This window comes from Primulina huaijiensis, chromosome 9 (genome assembly GCF_012295235.1).
Source record: "Primulina huaijiensis isolate GDHJ02 chromosome 9, ASM1229523v2, whole genome shotgun sequence".
Classification (NCBI taxonomy): Eukaryota; Viridiplantae; Streptophyta; class Magnoliopsida; order Lamiales; family Gesneriaceae; genus Primulina; species Primulina huaijiensis.
In genome coordinates, this window is record NC_133314.1 from 21217515 (window position 1) to 21236219 (window position 18705).

An 18705-nucleotide genomic window follows, 5' to 3' on the forward strand; every position below is an offset into this window, starting at 1 on the left:
TCGGTAGGGTTGACCTGTCTGACAGATACAGATTCGTGAAACCGTCTCACAAGAGACCTACTTTTATTACATAATATTATATTTTTTTTATGATTTTCTAATACTTTCTAAATTATAATATTTTTTAAATAAAACACCCCACATACTTACCATAGGGGCTTAATTAAGATTTTGAACGACTAATTTTAGTTTAAAAGTTCTAAAAAATTTAATTCTAAAAAGCATATTTTACCAATTTTTAAAAAAATTTGGAGATATGAATATGATGTGTGTTGCGTAGAACCACAGAATTTCAATTATTGGTGGCTGGACATCCGTTTACTCTCTCATTGACTCCAAGTTAGTGAAAGTATATCAATATGTTTTAATAGACAAAAACTTGTGTGAGACTGTTTCACGAGTCATATTTTATGAGACGAATATCTTATTTAGATCATTCATAAAAAAATATTACTTTTTATGTCAAGAGTATTACTTTTTATTGTGAATTTAAGTATGATTGACTTGTTTTACAGATAAAGATTCGTGAGACCGTGTCACAAGAGACTTACTCTTTTTAATAGATACACGTATATTGATAAATTTTTATCTTTAAATATATCATTGAGATAATGACCATAAAGATAACATAGAAAATTTTCCAAGATACGTCACGGGGTGGTCCATGTTTACAACTATGACTCTTGCATACAAACATATTTCCTAATAACATATGCATAGGAGACCAATGTGATCATCCCTATTACGAAATAGGTTCTACAACTGAAGCTTGGATATACATATTAAACCTTCACATTTAATTGAATCAATTCCCGACATTTAAAAGGCCAAAATAACCACAAGATCTTCAACGGCGAATGGATGAAAGTTGATGCTATTTGTTCTTCAAACAAAGCCTAAAAATCTGCTTTGCTACTTCATCTACTTCTTGTTCTTCTTCCTCTTTAATCACCTCACTCAATTTCCTTGCTTTCAACCTCATTTTTTCTTCACCGCTCCTCTCCGCGAAAACTTTATTGATGGCTTTCGACATCTCTTCCCCTGTAAAAAGACCGTTTTGGCCCTTCACAACCTCCACTCCAACACCAGCCTCCACGACCAATCTGGCATTTATAGGCTGATCATATATACTAGGCATGGCTATAACTGGAACACCATAATACAAGCTTTCTGTCACAGAACTCCAACCACAATGACTAGCAAAAGCACCTGTGTTAGGATTTGACAAAATCTTGGCTTGTGGAACCCATCCCTCCACAACTATACCTCTCCCATTCACCCTTTCAAGAAATCCTTGAGGCAGGGCCTCTTCTAGAGTGACACGCTTATCCTCGACCGAAAATTTTACCACCCATATGAAATTCACGTCGCATAGCTCCAACCCTTTTGAGATTTCTCGTATTTGATCCTTAGACAAGAAGTGCTCACTACCAAAGCAAATGAACAGAGTGGAGAATCGCTCTTTTCTACTTAGCCACTGCAGAATATCTGAGTTTTCTTCATTTTCTCTAGAATCATGCACTAATAGTCCGGTGGGTACAACTCTTTTTTGACATAAAACAGAAAGATGATCCATATACTTACCATCAAACGCTTTACACCCCTTGATCAAAACAATTTCACTAGACATCCTAAGTATTCCAAATGCAAAATCTTGATCAGCGTCTTTGATTTCCAGTTTAGACGGAGCTTTTAGATCGACCTTTTCATGGTCCAAGAGATATATTTCTTGAAAAGGAAAAGTAGAAATACTCCCGTATGTATATAAATGATGGAAATATGAAAAAGGTGCTGCTCCTGAAGTTGCAAAGTAAACCGAAGGAATACCTTGGGATGAAGCAAGCTTTGGAACCCATGGTTGGAAGAAATCATATATCACCAAATCAGGCTTCAGATTATTGAAGATATCAGAGAAGCTAGAGCTTGACATTTGGAAAGCTTGCATAAGGGTTGGTGTCATGTCGGGAGGCAAATTCTTGGTTGTGTGGAGATCTGGAGGAAGTTGAGGCAAGGATGGCACGTTAAGTTCCACAAGTTCAATTGAGGAATCGACGGGTGAACTTTGCATAGTTTTCTTGATGGATTCAAGATTGATAGTGGAAGAACAAAAATATATGTGGAAGTTTCTGTTTGAGAGCCTTTTGGACAGTTCAAAAAAGGGATACACATGGGAGTAAGCTAAGTATGGAAACACTAAGATTCTAAATTTGGCCTGTTCTTCCTCCATGAATGGAATCTCTCACTCAAATTCTTTTTAGTTGTATAGTTCTCAAGAACTTTGGTATGCTCAGATCCCTAATTCTCCAATGATTGAGTAGGCGATAGACTAATGAAATATTGTTTTAGTGTAAATAATTTGAGAGGATATTTTTGGTGGAAAAGTCCTTGCAATAAATTAAAGCAAATGGGCATGCATAAAAACTTTGGAAATCTGGATATCATGTGGGACTCATACATATTTCATTCGGAAAAAAAATCCTTATATCGGATAATTTTTCAAAAATTCAAAATGTTTTCATTTATTAGATGAATAAATTTTGATTAAAAATTTTAATTATTCTTTAGAACATGTTAAAAAATATTTATATTAAAATTCTGATTAAGATATGCAATAATAATATGGATTTAACAACTCTCAGTTTAGGTTTTGTATTTTTCAATTTTCAGCAATGCTTTCAAGACAAATCCTTTGTTTTTAGTTGCATATTGGTTAAAGAAACAAGAACTAACAGTTGAATTTAATGCTTCCAATCATTCTAATTTTAGGATTTGGATTTTTCATCTAATTTGATGCATTTATACCTGAAAACATTTCACAAATTTGGATCAAACAATAAGTGATATATACCTAATTAATTTACATCAACAGATTTTATTATTTTTGTTGAGATTATTGGTCCAGCCTTGTAGAAGAGTTAATCAAGCTGTTTAACTTGGAGTAGCAACTGAGAAGTCAAGTCAATGTATATATGTTTGCCAAGATTTATTTCTCTGTTAAGTCAAGAAATTACAGTTAAGAGTTTCCTTGGTGAATTGACTTGTATATGTGTTGGAATCAAAGGGCAGAGAAGCTTAGCTTAGAACTCTTGTTGTAATCCCTCTTCTAAATTTGATAGTGAATTTTCTTGGGGTTGGTTGCTTTCCCTGGAGTAGGTTTACGAACCGAACCACGTAATTCTTGTGTTGATCGTATTTTCTTTTTTTCCTTCGTAGATCAATTTCTTGGTGTATTACCGTGTGAATCTCTTCTTATGTGTGAGGTTAATACTCAAAGGCTTGAATCAATTCTCTGATGTGCTTGATGTTGGTTGATCAGTATTAGAATTATTTGTGCAATCGGGAATGTGTTTTACGACAATTTTATTAGCCATGCTTTATATCATTTGATAATATTATAGCTAGTATTCAAAAAACAACAGTTTATGAGACTTGGTGTTGTTAAAACATGTCTTTTTAATGTCACTGGTTCGAGGTTTGATAAAACTCTATGTTTCGAATTAACCAAACAGGTTCATTACATAACTATAGATCTTAAGTTTGGATACATAAACCAACCAAAGATCAACTGAATTCTCAGCACCTTAAATGTGAATTCATGCAAATCAAACTTGTTACTTATTCTTCAAACAAAGCCTCATAATCTGCTCTGCGACTTCATCTAATTCTTGTTCTTCTTCCTCTTTAATCTTCTCGCTCAATTTTCTTGCTTTAGACCTTATGTCTTCACCAGTCCTCTCCACAAAAACTTTACCGATCGATTTCGACAGTTCTTCCCCTGTGAAAACACCATCTTGACCCTTCACAACCTCCACTCCGACACCAGCCTCCACAACCAATCTGGCATTTATAGGCTGATCGTATCTAATCGGCATGGCTATGATCGGAACGCTATAATACAAGCTTTCGGTCACAGAACTCCAACCACAATGACTAGCAAAAGCACCCGTGTTAGGATTCGATAAAATCTTGGATTGTGGTGCCCATCCATCCACAACTAACCCTCTCCCTTTCACCCTTTCCAGAAATCCTTGAGGGAATGCCTCTTCTAAGGTGATACAATCATCCTGAACTGAAAATTTTACAACCCATATGAAATTTACGTCGCAGAGCTCCAACCCTTTTGAGATTTCTTGTATCTGATCCTTAGACAAGAAATATTCAGACCCAAAGCAAATGAACAAAGTGGAGGATCGCTCTTTTTTACTCAGCCACTGCAGAATATCTGAATTTTTTTCATTTCCTTTGGAATCATGCACTAATAGTCCAACGGGCACAACTCTTTTTTGACACAAAGCAGAAAGATGATCAATATACTTCGCGTCAAACCCTTTGGACCCCTTGATCAAAACAATCTCACTAGACAGGCTGAGCATTCCATCTGCAAAATCTTGATCAACATCTTCTATTTCCAGTTCAACCGGAGATTTTACACCTCCTTTTTCATGCTCCAGGAGATATAGTTCTTTAAAAGGAAAAGTAGAAACACTCCCATATGTATATATATGATGGAAATACGAATATGTTGCTGCTCCCACAGTTGCAAAGTAAACAGAAGGAATACCTTGAGGTGAAACAAGCTTTGGAACCCATGATTCGAAGTAATCATACATCACCAAATCAGGCTTTAAATTGTTAACGATTTCGGAGAAGCTAGATCTTGACATTTGGAAAACTTGTAAAAGGGCTGATGTCAGGTTGGGAGGCACATTCTTGGTTGTATGGAGATCTGGAGGAAGTTCAGGCAAGGATGGCAAATTAAGTTCTACAAGTTCGATTGAGGGTAATTGTTTTTGCATGGTTTTCTTGATGGATTCAAGATTGATAGCAGAAGAACAGAAATATATGTGGAGGTTTCTGTTCGAGAGCCTTTTGGCTAGTTCAAAATAAGGATATACATGAGAATAAGATAAGTAAGGAAACATTAAGATTCTGAATTTCGCCTGTTCTTTCTCCATGGCCGTAACCTCTAGCTCCAATCTTTTTTAATGGTATATATATATATACTAGAAATAATGCACGTGCAACGGAAACATATGTTGAAGTAATTAGTATTTGAAATAAAATTAGTTAACTCAATAAAANAAAAAAAAAAAAAAACTTTTAATATCCAATATTATCATATTAATGGAGTGTTTGAGAGAGTTTTTGTTTATTTTAAAGTAATTTTTCTATTTTGTTTTTTGAAAATAAGTGAGAAATAAAAGTAAGAAGTGTTTGGAAATAAAATCTTAAAGCTAATACAAACTAAAGTTTGAATATTTGAAGAAAAATTGCATCCAAGATTTTTGTTGTTGTACAATTACAAACCTACATAAAATTTGTTTTTTTTTTAATTGTCTAAATGTTGACAATCACACAATCAACAATGTATTTATATATTTATTATTAAATTTTGAATATTTTGTGTAAAATTAATTTACTTTTTATTACATGAATGCTTAAAAATTTATATAGATTCACAAAATATGTAAAAATCAATAAATCTGGTAATGCAAATTATAAAAAATTAATTTTTAAAATATAAAATGATTGTAATAAAATGTGATTTTGAATTGTATGAACTTCATTCGAAATTCTTAAAAACTCATATATAAATAAAATTTAATATTTTAAAAAATTTCAAAAATTTTTTAAAAATTGAGAGTAGTTGTAGAATAAGATAATTTTTTTAAGGATTCAAATATCAAATTGTAACATTAAACCATCAACTAAAAAACATAAGCAGAAAAAAAAACATTTCAATCTTGCTTCTAGCTTTTAATTAAAAGTTACAGAAGTTGAAATATAAAATGATTTCCACAAACACCCCAAAACACTTGCACCCAACTAGGATCAAGGAAGTGCCTATTAGAAGTTCCGTCAAACACTCTCTAAATATGGTATATCAAATTGTAATATGAGTTGATATCCAACCCGTAAAAACATTATATACAAGAACAAAGGGAAGATGAAATCACAAGAAAAGGTGGTGTTTTGATATGAAGATTTGAAATGATTTCATTTGATGTATTTGAATTCCACCACAATGACTCAGAAAATAACTAATTTGTAGGATTTGAAATTTATTATCAATTGATTTACCTAAATAAGCCAATGAATTTGTTATTATGGAATTAAAAAATGCATCCTTATGGCAATCTAAATACCCAATGGCATACAAATTAAGGATCACAAATGATTTTTTTTGTGGACTACATTAATGTGAAAAGTCATATACAGCTAATTGTATGTCTTCGATAAATCGCTATTAGTGAATATCAAGTACTTGTCTCAGCGTTTTGAACTAAAGTCGCGTTTGTTTGTTGGATTAAATTGTTGGAAGCGAGTTTTTTTTTTTTTTTTTTTTTTTTTTTTTTTTGTTTTTTTTTTTTTTTTTTTTTTTTGCTGTTTATTTGATACGGCCGGTAGAGAAGCCCATGTTCATTTTATTTTATTTTTTAATGACAAATTAAATTATTTCGACAAAATAAATAAATTCCATAATTTTTCATTAAAAAAATACGTTTTTTAAGCATATATATATGAAAACAAATTAAGGTGAAGAACAGACAGATGCATCAGAAAGGGAATTAAACAAAAGCTATCATTTCTTTGTTTTTTTCCTCTCAATTCAGGAATCCTTTCCTCCCTTCATTTCAACACCAAATATGGGTTGTGGGAAATCAAAGCAGGCTGTTGCAACAGACAATATTGTTACCAAATCCAAAAGCTCGAATTCCATCAAGATCAATAACCCTGTCGTTGAGAAGGCTGCAGAGGAGGAAAATGTTCAAGAATTTGGAAATGTGAAGCAAAATGATGGCCCTGATGCATTAATCAAGAAAGTTGAATATACTGAAAATTATATTGAGGAGACAAAGGAAAATACAAAAGAAAAGGATGGAGCCGATGGAAACAGCGAATCCCGGGTGGTGGATATGGCGAAAAATGTCGAGGAGGAGGAGAATTTTGTTGAAAATGATCAAGGAAAGCTGAATTCATACGATCATTCTCCAAAGAACTTTCTTTCGCCGATAAGGGATCATGAAGAAACTATTGAATCCATTATTTCTGACGGGATATCTGGGAAATCCGAATACTATTCGCCCCGTGTTAAGGGGCATGTGCATGGAGAGAAAACAGAAGGGAATGATGCTGTGGAAGGAGAGGCAAAAGCAGAGATAAAAAATGGTTTGTATATCTGAAAAGTTCTTATCATCTATACCAGGGGCGGAGCCATGTGTTGCTCCGCTCGGGCGGTAGCCCGGGTAGCTTTTTGTTTTCCGATATTTTTTATACACTGTCTTATTTTCTGGTAGTTTGAGGATTCTATTTGTCAATATTAACTCAACCATGATTTAGAAAATTCTAGCCCGGATAAAAATGAAAACCTGGCTCCGCCACTGATCTATACAAATGTCACGTCAAAATGCTTGTTTATCTATGTTATTTTGTCACGCCATTGTATGTACGTCTTGTATTGTAATGTAATCTTGAGGTGCTGAATTTGCAGAAGAGGGAAATAAGGTTGATGAAGAGAAAGAGTCTGCTGCCACAGGAGAAGAGAAGACTCTTGATGGTACTCAAAATTTAAGACAACAAAGTCAAATTTCCATGCCAAAAATGTTCAGATAATACGCTAACTACATGCTTTTATGCAAAATATATTTATTTTTCAAAGGGACAGGGTAGTTTAAATTGTTGTGATACAAACTGTGAAACTTTATATTTGATTCGAAAACTAATTCATTTGTACGATGGATTGTGTAGCTCGCCCCGACTTGAAATTTTCGTGTATGAACATAATGAACTGGTAAAAATAAGTGATCATGAATTTTTCTTCTACAAAGTTGTATTTTGTTACCGACATAATATTGCATATGATCAATAAACATTTCTTATATTGGATTTGATGATGATTACGCAGGAAAGTGACACCAAATGATTTGAAGGCAAATTGAAGGAAAATGGCGATCCGATCCTTTTATTTTGTTTGTCACACATTTTCTATTCATTTACTAACTGCGCTCTTGCAAAAATTCGTATTTCAATGAAATTTGGCAAGATTTGTATCTCGTCTTCCTGTAAGAATTGCTGACTGAAAAATTATACAAGAAAAAATTCTCAGTCAAATCTTAATCTTATTTTTATTTTATTTTTTTAAATTTCAGTTGAATTTTGCATTAATCCGTCTATCAAATTTGAGCAGATATATCACCAACGATGTAGTACACGTACAAAGTAGATATTTGGATTAAAATGATATATACACATTAACAATTTATATATAAGATACTCTTTCCCAACCAAGGCCATGAAGACACAGCAGACGGCTACAACCAATAAAATAACCATCGGGCTCGTGTCATCATGTAATCAATGGCACAGTTGACCAGAATCGAAATCTACATAGAAAGGCCCTGATCGGTTACCTCCTCTGTACTCTGTTTCAAAATTGGTGTGGGTGGATACTGGGATAAAATGAAATTCCCATCAACATCCATTTTTCCATAAGCAGCAACATGAGGATCCATCACAATTTTGCATTCACTTGGTGAATCACATCCCATTTCAACGCCATAATATGACAAATGATCAGATATACTGTTCCCACTCACCGACCTACAGAGGAATCAAAGAAGTGGTTATCACAATGGCTGCCACTTAGCTAGCAATCACAAATGATATTAGCAGGAGAATACCCAAGAACTCCGGAGCAGTGCAGATGGGGGGTGATGGATAGTTCCACGTTTTGGGGGAGAGGTAAATGAAGATTGAAATTTTAATAAAATTAAATATTTTTTTTCACGATTGAAAGGGTCGATTGCCCCCCACCTTGCCGCTGCAGGATCCACCACTGATACAAGAGGAAGCAATTTGAGAACTAGAATATTCTTATGAAGGATTGGCAACAGTATAGAATCTTGGCTAAGTGTATCGTTATTTAGTGTCCTAAGAGTCATTCATCACCATCCAGTACCTCTGGTGATCAAGACTATCTAAAAGTAGAAAGAGAGCATCACCTATATTATATCTTATATACTACAGCAGCAACCAAAAGTAACAGATAAAATTCACTGATAGAAAGATGACAAAGCTTATATGCAAATACTTGCCTGCTACATGTTGGATCTTCCCCAGAATTATCACAGACCTTCTCCACTGTAAAAGTCAAAATTTCGAACCCAATATTGTAAAGCCAAACCTACAACACGAAGATTGAGCAAGCAGAGAAAAATAATGAAGCAATGAAGGCCAAAATAACCCAAACGTATGATTCAAAAATGTTTATGCGGTCATTATTTTTGGGGGTCTATGAAGTCAAAGGACTAAGATACTGGTATAAAAAGTATAAAACTAAAGCAATCATTACCACAAAGTAGACCAGTTCTGGAGTTTACAACAAAGATCCAACAAGAAAGTGGTAATGTTAATTAAGATTAAATACTAAAATAAGCCTAAACCAAAGAAAGATTGAACAACTAAAGGTTAATATAAAATATGTCATGAAGTTAAACGCCTAATATAAAATGTCATGAAGTTAAACACCAAAAACTAGTACCTCTCTCGGGAAGTGATGGTACGTCTTTCGAGGAAAATAACGGTAATAAGGAGGTAAATGAGGCACAATATCATGTCCATTTGTGATGCGAAAGGTATTTGGCAGCACCTCGCTATAATATGCAGCAAAAGCAGCATTGCCAATCCTAGGTTGCCCAAAGGTCATAACCTGAATATCTTGATGTCCAAAACTGAGCTGATAACAGGATAAGTAGTTTAAAAAAACTCCAAAAAAGAAATATTAAACGAATTATCTCACCATATATTAATCAGGAATTATTATTATTATACAATGCAATTTGAATCCTCTACAAGAAGACATGCCAAAATAATTTTTTATAAAAAATTAAGAAACCACTGCGTAAATTTTTGGACTGGACAAATCAAACACAGTCGTGCAAGTTAAGATTATAGAAGCTCCAAGCACTTCATGTGAAACATCTTTCAAAACTAAGGAGGTTGATCTTCTTGATTGATAACTTGCCCAAAGACTAGGCTAATTCTGGAATCATGTTGATATTTTTCTACCACAGAAAAATCCCTGGGAGCTCTCTACTATAACCCCTTTTGGGAAAAAGAACGCAAAATAAATATAAGGCATGTGGCATTAAAGTAAAAGCCAATAATAGGTTAATAATGAAAATAATCAAGTATTGGAATTACACGAAGATCAAGTCCACAAAAAGCAGCTATGGCCCCTCCCATTGAATGCCCAGTAAGCATTATCTTAGTGTCTCCATATAACTGCTTTGCCTTTTGAACAGCATTTAGAACTCCAGAACGCAAGGATGTGTTGTAGTAAGCAGAATAAAAACCATGATGCACCTGGACCAAAGAATAAGCCCACATAAAATGCACATGGATGCAAATACAGCAAACTTGTCAAAATATTCATGTGGAGGAGACAAAGAAAAAAGAAATGCATATATTTAGTCGCACACACCATCGCATCATCAACTCCAGGGTAATCAGTATCAAGCTGCTTCCAGAACAAATCTTCTACCCAGTTCTGTAAACTGCAAACAGAATTACCCATAAATAAGTTAAGTACTACCCTACACCATTTTTAGTTTATAAAAATTATTTTTATGTAAATGGTAATTATAAAAGCTCACAGACAAGAGTACCGGTAATAATATGGGTGAACAAAATAATGAGTATGGGAGATTGTCCATCAGTTGTATTATTTTGTTAAAAGGTTCGACTCAAAATTCAAATAAAATGGCCTTGGGGGTGAAACAACCATCCGTGGAGAAGATAAATAGATCAACAAACATGAATAAGCCAAACCTGAGCCCCTGAGTTCCTCTGATAGCAACGACAGTGGCATTAAGATCAGTCGCAACCCCAACAAATCCCTTCATAGAAACAACCAAATATTAGAACATCATTAACAAAGTCAACAAAACATAAAAATAATGCTTTATCTGACAAAAATGATGAAAATGAAGACTCGTTTCCCCAAACCTGCAGGCAGGATTTCACGTCCACGATTAGGTCAATTATTTCAAAGCCCTGTACCCAACAAGAATAGTTTCAATTCAGATATTAGGTAATAAATAGCTACTCAATTTAAAGTCAACAAATATGATGTATTATGTAACTATTAGACTATTACTATACCTCAGTCAGACCATCGCATCTCGAGCAAGTCCAAGTAAACAATTCCGTCAAGTCTGACAAATATACCTGCAAGTGCAAAATTTGTTTAGTTATACCATAGATCAGCAGTTTCGCTTATGCACGTTGACTCAACAAAATACTATAAAAAACTTGAGAGAATCGTTATGTAGAATAAGAGGCATTATAACAAATTATTCACTCGATAATGAAATGAGAAAACTTGTTTGACTTACTGCTTCGATAAAAGGAGAGTTTATTTTTTTTAATACCTGGGGAATCTTGTTTGCACTTTAATGAGTGTTATTTATTTTTTTTTTTATTACAACTCACGCGGGGATGGGGGATCGAACCCGGGGAAACCAGTTATTCCGACAGGGGGTGAGACCACTGGGCTACAAGCCCGGTCTCAATGAGTGTTATTTTAGGATAACCTTTGGGATTATCTTCTTGTTGAAATATCTTGATTTGTCAAGAAATTGGATTTATTTTGGCTTTCGATGATAAAAAAAATGGAAACAAATATTTAAAACTTTCTGACAATCGGTTATTTTAGGGTGATCATATGCACGTTGACTCAACAAAATACTATCCAAAAAAATTTTCTGGAGAGAATTGTTATGTAGAATGAGAGGTATTATAAAAAATTATTCACTCGATAATGAAGTGGGAAAACCTGTCAAGTTACTGCTTCGATAATAAAGGGTAGGTAATGAAACAACCAACTCCTCAAAAAAACAACTCACACAACTGAACATATCTTTCAGGACAAGCACCAAAAATGTCTCAAGAAATATATATATATCTAAAATACTTTTCCGAAAGCTTAATCATACACATGGATCCAAAATATAGTTCAGAATGAACTCACAGCTGAAGCGTATTGCACCAATATTTTTGCAAGAGTATGATTGTATGTCACCGACTGATCATTGGTATTATGCTTGTGCTTCACCGTTACTTTCAATTCTGTGCACATAAAGCATGGAAAAATTCATGTGCACAGCGGGAACAGAGATGCAGGTATCTCCTAACAGAATTAAGCAATAAGAATAATAAACCTTCTCGTTCAAAACAAAGTAAACTACTCAAAAAAAATTTATTACAACATCTAAAGTAAATTTAGAACGAGATTTCTCTACAAAAACATAATTGGCACCACATAAAAAAGTATTAAGTATCATACAAGTCATGAAATTCAGAACGTTGACGAATTCTTATGTAAATGACACGAGGCAAAGAGCAACTTTAATCAAAGATTGAATCCTGCATTTTATAAAACGAGACTTATATAACAAGTAATGGCTCATAAAATTTAGTCATTTAACGATCAACTCCTCTGCAGAAACTTGATTTGTAATCACACTACACACGATATTAATTTTTTTTAATTTTTTATATTTGATAAAAATCCCGAGAAGGGTTAAGAGTGTATCTGCGATACAAATTTATACTAAAATATTCTAATTTTATGCTGAATTTTGCCATGAATAGAATTTTTGGATTCACCACTGATCGAGATATATCTCTTCATATCCGCAATCAGAACTAACAACCCAAAAAGATTAATTACCTCTACACAATGAAAATCCAAATAAATATACAAAAATTGCAATGGCCAACCACCGTCTTCTTTCCATCTCCTGCGAAAAAAGATAATTAAATAACGAATCATAAAAAACTAAATAAACAAAACCAACCAGCACTTCAAAAAAACACTGGAACTAACCAAATTAAAACTCCAGAACCGAATTGGAATCTCCAATTCAGATAAATGGTCGGCTTTCCGGTGACCTCGAGAGTCTTTTTCCGAAGAACTCAGACCAGGCAAAACGACGCCGAATTATAGAGGTCGTTTTGTTGAATAGATCCTGGAGAGGGGGGAACTTTCGCGTGGGAAATTAACAGAGCCTATATAGTATAAATAATTAATTAAATATATAATATTCGGCTGAATTAGGAATATGTAATTACATAATTGCCCTGAATAAGTTTGATTATTGAGGGGGTTAAATTGTATTTTCAAATGATTGCTTATAAATAGGTTTGTAACTTGTTCGGGATGGTCTATGCGTTGGAGTTAATTGACCTTTGGGTTTTTGTTTTTACATATTTAAGATGACTTAATTTATATTTAAAATAAAAATTAATATTTTTATTATAAAATATAATATTTTTTCATAAACTATGTCGGATTAAATATTCATCTTATAAAATTGACTCGTGTCATAATCTCATAGTAAATTTTTTTTTTTTCACAAATGTTATTGTGCAACGTGTGAATTGAGTTATTAAATAATTGAGATTAAAGATTTAGATAGAGATAATTTTTAAAAAAAATAATTTTAAAGATTTGAAAAAGTAGGTAAGATATGATAGTTATAGGTGTAGGACTTCGTTCCGTGTTGATAAAAAAATTGAATATTTCAATGAATTTATAATGAGTTATAACCGACTCCTCTATCAATTTGAGTTAACTTAGTTGCTACAAGATCTCATTGTACCATCGTTTTTGAGTGAGAGTATTAAATATTATCACGACATGCGAACAAACCCGACCGGCCTGCAGGCCGCCATTAAGCCCAAATCTCTATTGAGAGATGAAAGAACACTAAGATGATTTTGGGCCTATGTATTTTTGGAGTCCACCTTATAACATCGAAGTTAATTTACTTTTTTCATTGATTAAAAGTATGGTTTTGAATTTTAATGAACAAAATGTTGCAATATTCGTTTTCTATTTTGAAATATTAACATTACCTGAATACATTACATGTTCATTTAAAACACATGCTTCAGTAAAAATAAAAATAACATAAAAAAATCTTATATAATCGTCTCACAGTTCAATTATGTGAGACGGATATCTGACTCGATTACTTTTTATTGTAGATAAGAACTTGATCGACTCATCTCACAGATACTCATAAAAACAATTATGTGAGACGGATATCTGACTCGATTACTTTTTATTGTAGATAAGAACTTGATCGACTCATTTCACAGATATAACTCCGTGAGACCATCTCACATGAGATATACTCATAAAAAAAATGCTTGTGTGGCCAAGCTTTAAGCGATTTGTCCACTATGCCAACCTCGTCGCATGGGATGGGATGCCGAGAACCACCATCGCCCATTTTCTTATTACTAAAAGCTGACTATACATGAATTCATTCACATTACTTTTGTATATATTTCACTCATTCTTCTTGATCTTATCATCTTCGGTATGGCACAAGATCTCTATGTGTATTCCCAGCCATACATAGTCCGTTGTATCAGTATCGTCCTTATTCTCTTTTCTTCTATTTCCATTCTATGGATTTCGTATATATCTTTTTGTTATTTAAGAAAATCATCCATTTGAAGTGTTTGAAATAAATAATAATCATATCGGAAAATGCTAAAATAAGTTCTAACCTATTCAGTAGGTTGATTTAAAATCCATCTTCCATTAAGTAGTAATAGTAATCGCACCCGCTTCTATTAATGACATTTGAAATCTATATATTTCAAATCTATACGTTCAATTATACTTACTGATCAATCTAAAAACATTCTTATAACTACACCCAATCATGCATATAATTAGAACATGGCAGACCATTTTTTTAACAATTTGTGAGATTTTTGTTTTGTTTTCGTCTTCTTTTTTTCTGAGTTGGGACGTGTTTTGTAAAATTGAGTCTCGAATCAGAATGTAGACTTGAGATTTTAGTGTAAAATGAAGTATAAACCATATATAATATATTTGAGTGCAAGATAGAGCAATGCTGCAAACTGACTTTTGAGACAATTTAGAGCCATTTATGAACTTGTGGGCACTAATCCGACCTATCGATATATCTTTAGCCCATTCCTCCTTTATTTTTTTGGCTAAAGACGTGTGAGATCTAAGTTGTGATCTCCCTGTCCAATGTCAAATGTAGTCAATATTACGATTCATAATTGATCTTACACTAACAAAGTTCTATTCCCCGACAAGGAACTAAATTTAAACATATATCCATTCACGGGTGGGTGTCATCAATATATATCCCTTAACAATAAGGCTATTCTATCCTCGTTGCTTGTTCCTTTCCTACANATATAAAGTAAAATAAGAAATTAAAGAGGTCCCAAATGGATAGATCCAACTTCCTTCTCTAACTTGCCAGATGCTTCTTTGAAAGATACAACAAAAAGACCAATTGGACATGGAAATCTCTCATTTTAACCTTCAATATTTCATGAGTTAATTAATAATAAGACTGCTAACAATTCGTTTAGCTCGAATCGAAAAATCTCGTAAAAAATATATTTTAGTTTGAGAATTAAAATATAGACATCTAAATTCTTTGACAGGATTGAAGTCGTATGGTTTTTTGAATTTTAAGTAAAATTTTGGAGTGGAGAAATAAAATCGCATTCGGAATAAAGATAAATTTATATAGACATACGCGAGTATATGGTGAAGTGGTGGCGCTTGGTTTGGAATTGACGAATCACTAAAACATCGTTATATATTATAAGATCAAAATTCTATGAAATCTTTGCTTTTTATTGAAACATGGAATCTTTGCTTTAATATCTAACATGGAGAATAATAAACAGTGCATGGTTAAATACGACACATTTTTAACATGTTTTTTTTTTAATTACGGGATACTTGCTTTTAAATTCCCACCGGAATATTTTTATATGTGTTCAGTCCCTGTTATATAAAAAACAAATTTGCAGTCCTTGACTGACACAAAAGTTTCTGTACTTCCTAAGCTCACGTATGTTTTTTCGAATGAAATTCGATACAAAAAATTTAAAATATGGAACAAATATATGATATTTGAGTTAAATATCATATATTAGTGCTGAATTTCATATGAGAAAACAATTGGAGGACCAAAGATTGCAGAAACATTTTTTGTGTGAATCGGATAATGCTTAAAACGATATGACAAAGACTAAACACAATTCAAATATATTGTTGGAGATTTATTGATTTTTAATCTTTTATTATTTGAAAATAAATAATAACTTGAAAATAAATAATAAATCAATCAACCAAAACACAAAAGTAATTGTGTGGAAGAATCAGAATGTTAAAACCCACAAAAATCTTTATAATTTCTTTGAGATTTTAGAGTTTTCTAAGTTTCATACAAAATATGCATAGCTACATACGTGAAATTATCTTTACTAATAAAAATTAGTAATACTTGTAAGATCGATCCATGAATTGATTGGAAAATTATTCCACTTTTATGTTAAGATTATATTTATTAGTACCGTACCGTAGGACATGTCTCTATTACCGTATGCAGAGATTCGTTATCGTGCAATGTACCCTTTTTTTTTTATGCTCAATATCACTCTCAAGCTATTGATAAATACGAAATATGATGCATTAAATTAAATAATAATATTATTTTTTAATGACAAAAAAAATCCCACCCCCACCAATCCAACAACAGTACCCTTCCTCCATTCCTATATAAACATTCCCATGCACACACAATATATATTATCACCATCAAAATACATAGTTACATATCCTCTCCATCAACAATCACATTTTCTTCCGATTTCCCATCGTCCCGACGACCATTTAGAGTCGAAAACTACCTTAAATCAAACCGCCATAGCCAATGGAGAGAGTTAGCAAGATGGTGTCGGAGAAGCCGGTGGTGATCTTCAGCAAGAGCTCGTGTTGCATGAGCCACTCCATTAGATCACTGTTCAGTGATTTCGGAGTCCACCCGACGGTCTACGAGCTCGACGAGATTTCCCAGGGTCGGGAGATCGAGCAAGCCCTCTCAAGACTCGGTTGCAACCCTACCGTCCCGGCGGTGTTCATTGGTGGCGAGTTCGTCGGGGGAGCGAACGAGGTGATGAGCCACCACATCAAGAGGTCACTAAAACCCATGCTTAAAAGGGCTGGTGCCCTGTGGGTCTAATTGCACCAGCATAATTAAGTACGAATCAGATACGGATAATGATGTATTTTGTTGCATCTTAATTAATTACGTCATATTAGATAAGTGTAGAATAAGACCGATGCGTAATTAAAAGTAGAGAGATCAATGTAATTAGAGAAAATAAGCCACCGGGCTCCAATTTTCCTAACAAAACCACCACTTTGAATTTTGAATCATGTGTATGCACTAGAGTTTCTCCTCGTGAAACTTCACCTTGTGTGTATAACTATTTAATAAACTTTAAACTTGGGAACACGCGCGTTTTGCTTCTATGATGCGAACGTGGTACGGATTTGAAATCAATAGATTTTAATTATACTCAGATCTTAAATTTGGATCTTATTTGTTTGTACATTATGAGTACATATATAGTATAATGAATTTCAAATAAAATCCATAATAATTAAATTTGTAGTCTTACCTCCAAACAATAAAAATATATTTGAATACATTTGAAATCCATCTATCCAAACACAACCTAATATAATTTGCGTTTTCCACTCTCAGATAAAGAATCCATCATCATCGAGCGAGTACGAGACACTTTAATTTTGATGAAATGTATGCGTTTTATTTTCTCATGTTATACAAATGCTCCTTGTGTGTAAAGGAAGCTTGGCTATAAAGAGAATTAAACATAAAATAGGCTTGAAATTTGTACTATCTCTAGAATGGAACAAAAATGACCTAATCGTTTCAGAAAGTTGATAGATGAAACAGCTACAAGGAATAGAGATGTCGCTATTTCGCAACTTTTTAAAAGGAAGTGTTGTGATCATATATATATATATGTCCAAATATAACCAAACTTGTCTGCTTTAAAAGAATAATATTTAATTAAATAAGACATAAGAATAATGAGTACTCAATCTATTATCATAATTTGGATCTCAATATTTACTACTTTAACAAGATTAATTTACGATTTAGAAGTCGAATAAGTTTAGCGACATTTTTTTCATGCCGATGGAATTCATAGCAGCTAGTTATTCTTTGGTATGCATTAGCTAAATCCTCGGGCTAACCTAACCAGATTATGTTTTGTGTGTGTTATACAAGATTTTGATTTACATAGCATGCACTCTTATTATTTTGGTGAAAGTTAAATCTTATCATAAAGTATGCTAGACTTGAGAAGTATTATCGATGCAATCGCTGGGACACCAAGCAACTTTAGAAAGCGGCCTTTGAGATATTGTAGGGGTAATTATATTGTGAGTTTTCTTTTACTTTTTCTTTTTATTTTTCTTTTTTTTTTGAATCTATGGTATTTTTTATATATATAATAAGCTAAGATTGATTATTTACAAATTTGGGAATAAAAAAATAACTAATTGAAGTATATCATGAAATAGACAAAACTAAAGATCCAATAACAAAAAACTTCAAGGTGGTATAAAACACGTGAAATTAGTTCATTAAATTAAAAAAATAGAAAGATCGAGCAATTGAGAGAGAATGAACCATTATTATAAACATTCGAAATAAAACACTAATAAACCAGACAATACAGATACCACGCCAAGAAATAACTCGACCGATGTATTGAAGCACGGTGGAGGTAAAATAACCACATCCTCTATTGCCA

The 18705-nt window shown here is 33.0% G+C and overlaps 5 protein-coding genes across 6 annotated transcripts in view; 2 read left to right on the top strand and 3 right to left on the bottom strand.

Annotated features, from left to right (window-relative positions):
• Positions 1 to 5006, bottom strand: part of LOC140984476 (UDP-glucosyltransferase 29-like) — an 83723-nt gene extending 78717 nt beyond the window's left edge. The window contains exon 1 of the mRNA XM_073451918.1: positions 3519 to 5006. Within this exon, the coding sequence (XP_073308019.1) occupies positions 3612 to 4955 (1344 nt within the window). The 5' untranslated portion in view covers positions 4956 to 5006 and the 3' untranslated portion in view covers positions 3519 to 3611. The remainder of the gene's footprint in view (positions 1 to 3518) is intronic.
• LOC140983778 (mogroside IIIx synthase-like) lies at positions 573 to 2393 on the bottom strand. The gene has a single exon (XM_073450908.1). The coding sequence runs from the start codon at positions 2225 to 2227 to the stop codon at positions 875 to 877; it is 1353 nt and encodes a 450-aa protein (XP_073307009.1). The 5' UTR covers positions 2228 to 2393; the 3' UTR covers positions 573 to 874.
• A 1568-nt stretch (positions 5007 to 6574) lies between the features above and the next one.
• Positions 6575 to 8105, top strand: LOC140984480 (uncharacterized). Its single transcript, XM_073451930.1, has 3 exons — positions 6575 to 7170; positions 7493 to 7558; positions 7907 to 8105. The coding sequence occupies exons 1-3, from the start codon at positions 6648 to 6650 to the stop codon at positions 7912 to 7914; spliced, it is 597 nt and encodes a 198-aa protein (XP_073308031.1). The 5' UTR covers positions 6575 to 6647; the 3' UTR covers positions 7915 to 8105.
• Positions 8106 to 8205: 100 nt separating this feature from the next.
• LOC140984479 (secreted mono- and diacylglycerol lipase 1-like) lies at positions 8206 to 13059 on the bottom strand. 2 transcript variants are annotated; one of them, XM_073451927.1, is made up of 11 exons: positions 12890 to 13059; positions 12734 to 12803; positions 12032 to 12129; positions 11164 to 11229; positions 11008 to 11055; positions 10831 to 10898; positions 10484 to 10556; positions 10204 to 10365; positions 9542 to 9736; positions 9096 to 9184; positions 8206 to 8601 (listed from the first exon to the last, which is right to left on the bottom strand). In XM_073451927.1, exons 2-11 carry the CDS (start codon positions 12798 to 12800, stop codon positions 8385 to 8387), a joined length of 1083 nt encoding a protein of 360 aa, XP_073308028.1. In that variant the 5' UTR covers positions 12801 to 12803; positions 12890 to 13059; the 3' UTR covers positions 8206 to 8384. The 2 variants fall into 2 exon arrangements, with proteins under 2 accessions (XP_073308028.1, XP_073308029.1); XM_073451928.1 differs by having other exon boundaries at positions 12032 to 12190.
• Positions 13060 to 16645: 3586 nt separating this feature from the next.
• LOC140984807 (monothiol glutaredoxin-S5-like) lies at positions 16646 to 17290 on the top strand. The gene has a single exon (XM_073452442.1). It carries the CDS (start codon positions 16788 to 16790, stop codon positions 17094 to 17096), a length of 309 nt encoding a protein of 102 aa, XP_073308543.1. The 5' UTR covers positions 16646 to 16787; the 3' UTR covers positions 17097 to 17290.
• Positions 17291 to 18705: the final 1415 nt, after the last annotated feature.

Coding starts and splice junctions, on each gene's coding strand:
- LOC140983778 (XM_073450908.1), bottom strand. CDS start 2,227: ATGGAGGAAGAACAGGCCAAATTTAGAATCTTAGTGTTTCCATACTTA.
- LOC140984480 (XM_073451930.1), top strand. CDS start 6,648: ATGGGTTGTGGGAAATCAAAGCAGGCTGTTGCAACAGACAATATTGTT. Junction 7,171..7,492: donor AAAAGCAGAGATAAAAAATG/GTTTGTATATCT, acceptor CTGAATTTGCAG/AAGAGGGAAATAAGGTTGAT.
- LOC140984479 (XM_073451927.1), bottom strand. CDS start 12,800: ATGGAAAGAAGACGGTGGTTGGCCATTGCAATTTTTGTATATTTATTT. Junction 12,130..12,733: donor TGGATTTTCATTGTGTAGAG/GTAATTAATCTT, acceptor TTATGTGCACAG/AATTGAAAGTAACGGTGAAG. Junction 9,185..9,541: donor ACCATCACTTCCCGAGAGAG/GTACTAGTTTTT, acceptor TTCGTGTTGTAG/GTTTGGCTTTACAATATTGG.
- LOC140984807 (XM_073452442.1), top strand. CDS start 16,788: ATGGAGAGAGTTAGCAAGATGGTGTCGGAGAAGCCGGTGGTGATCTTC.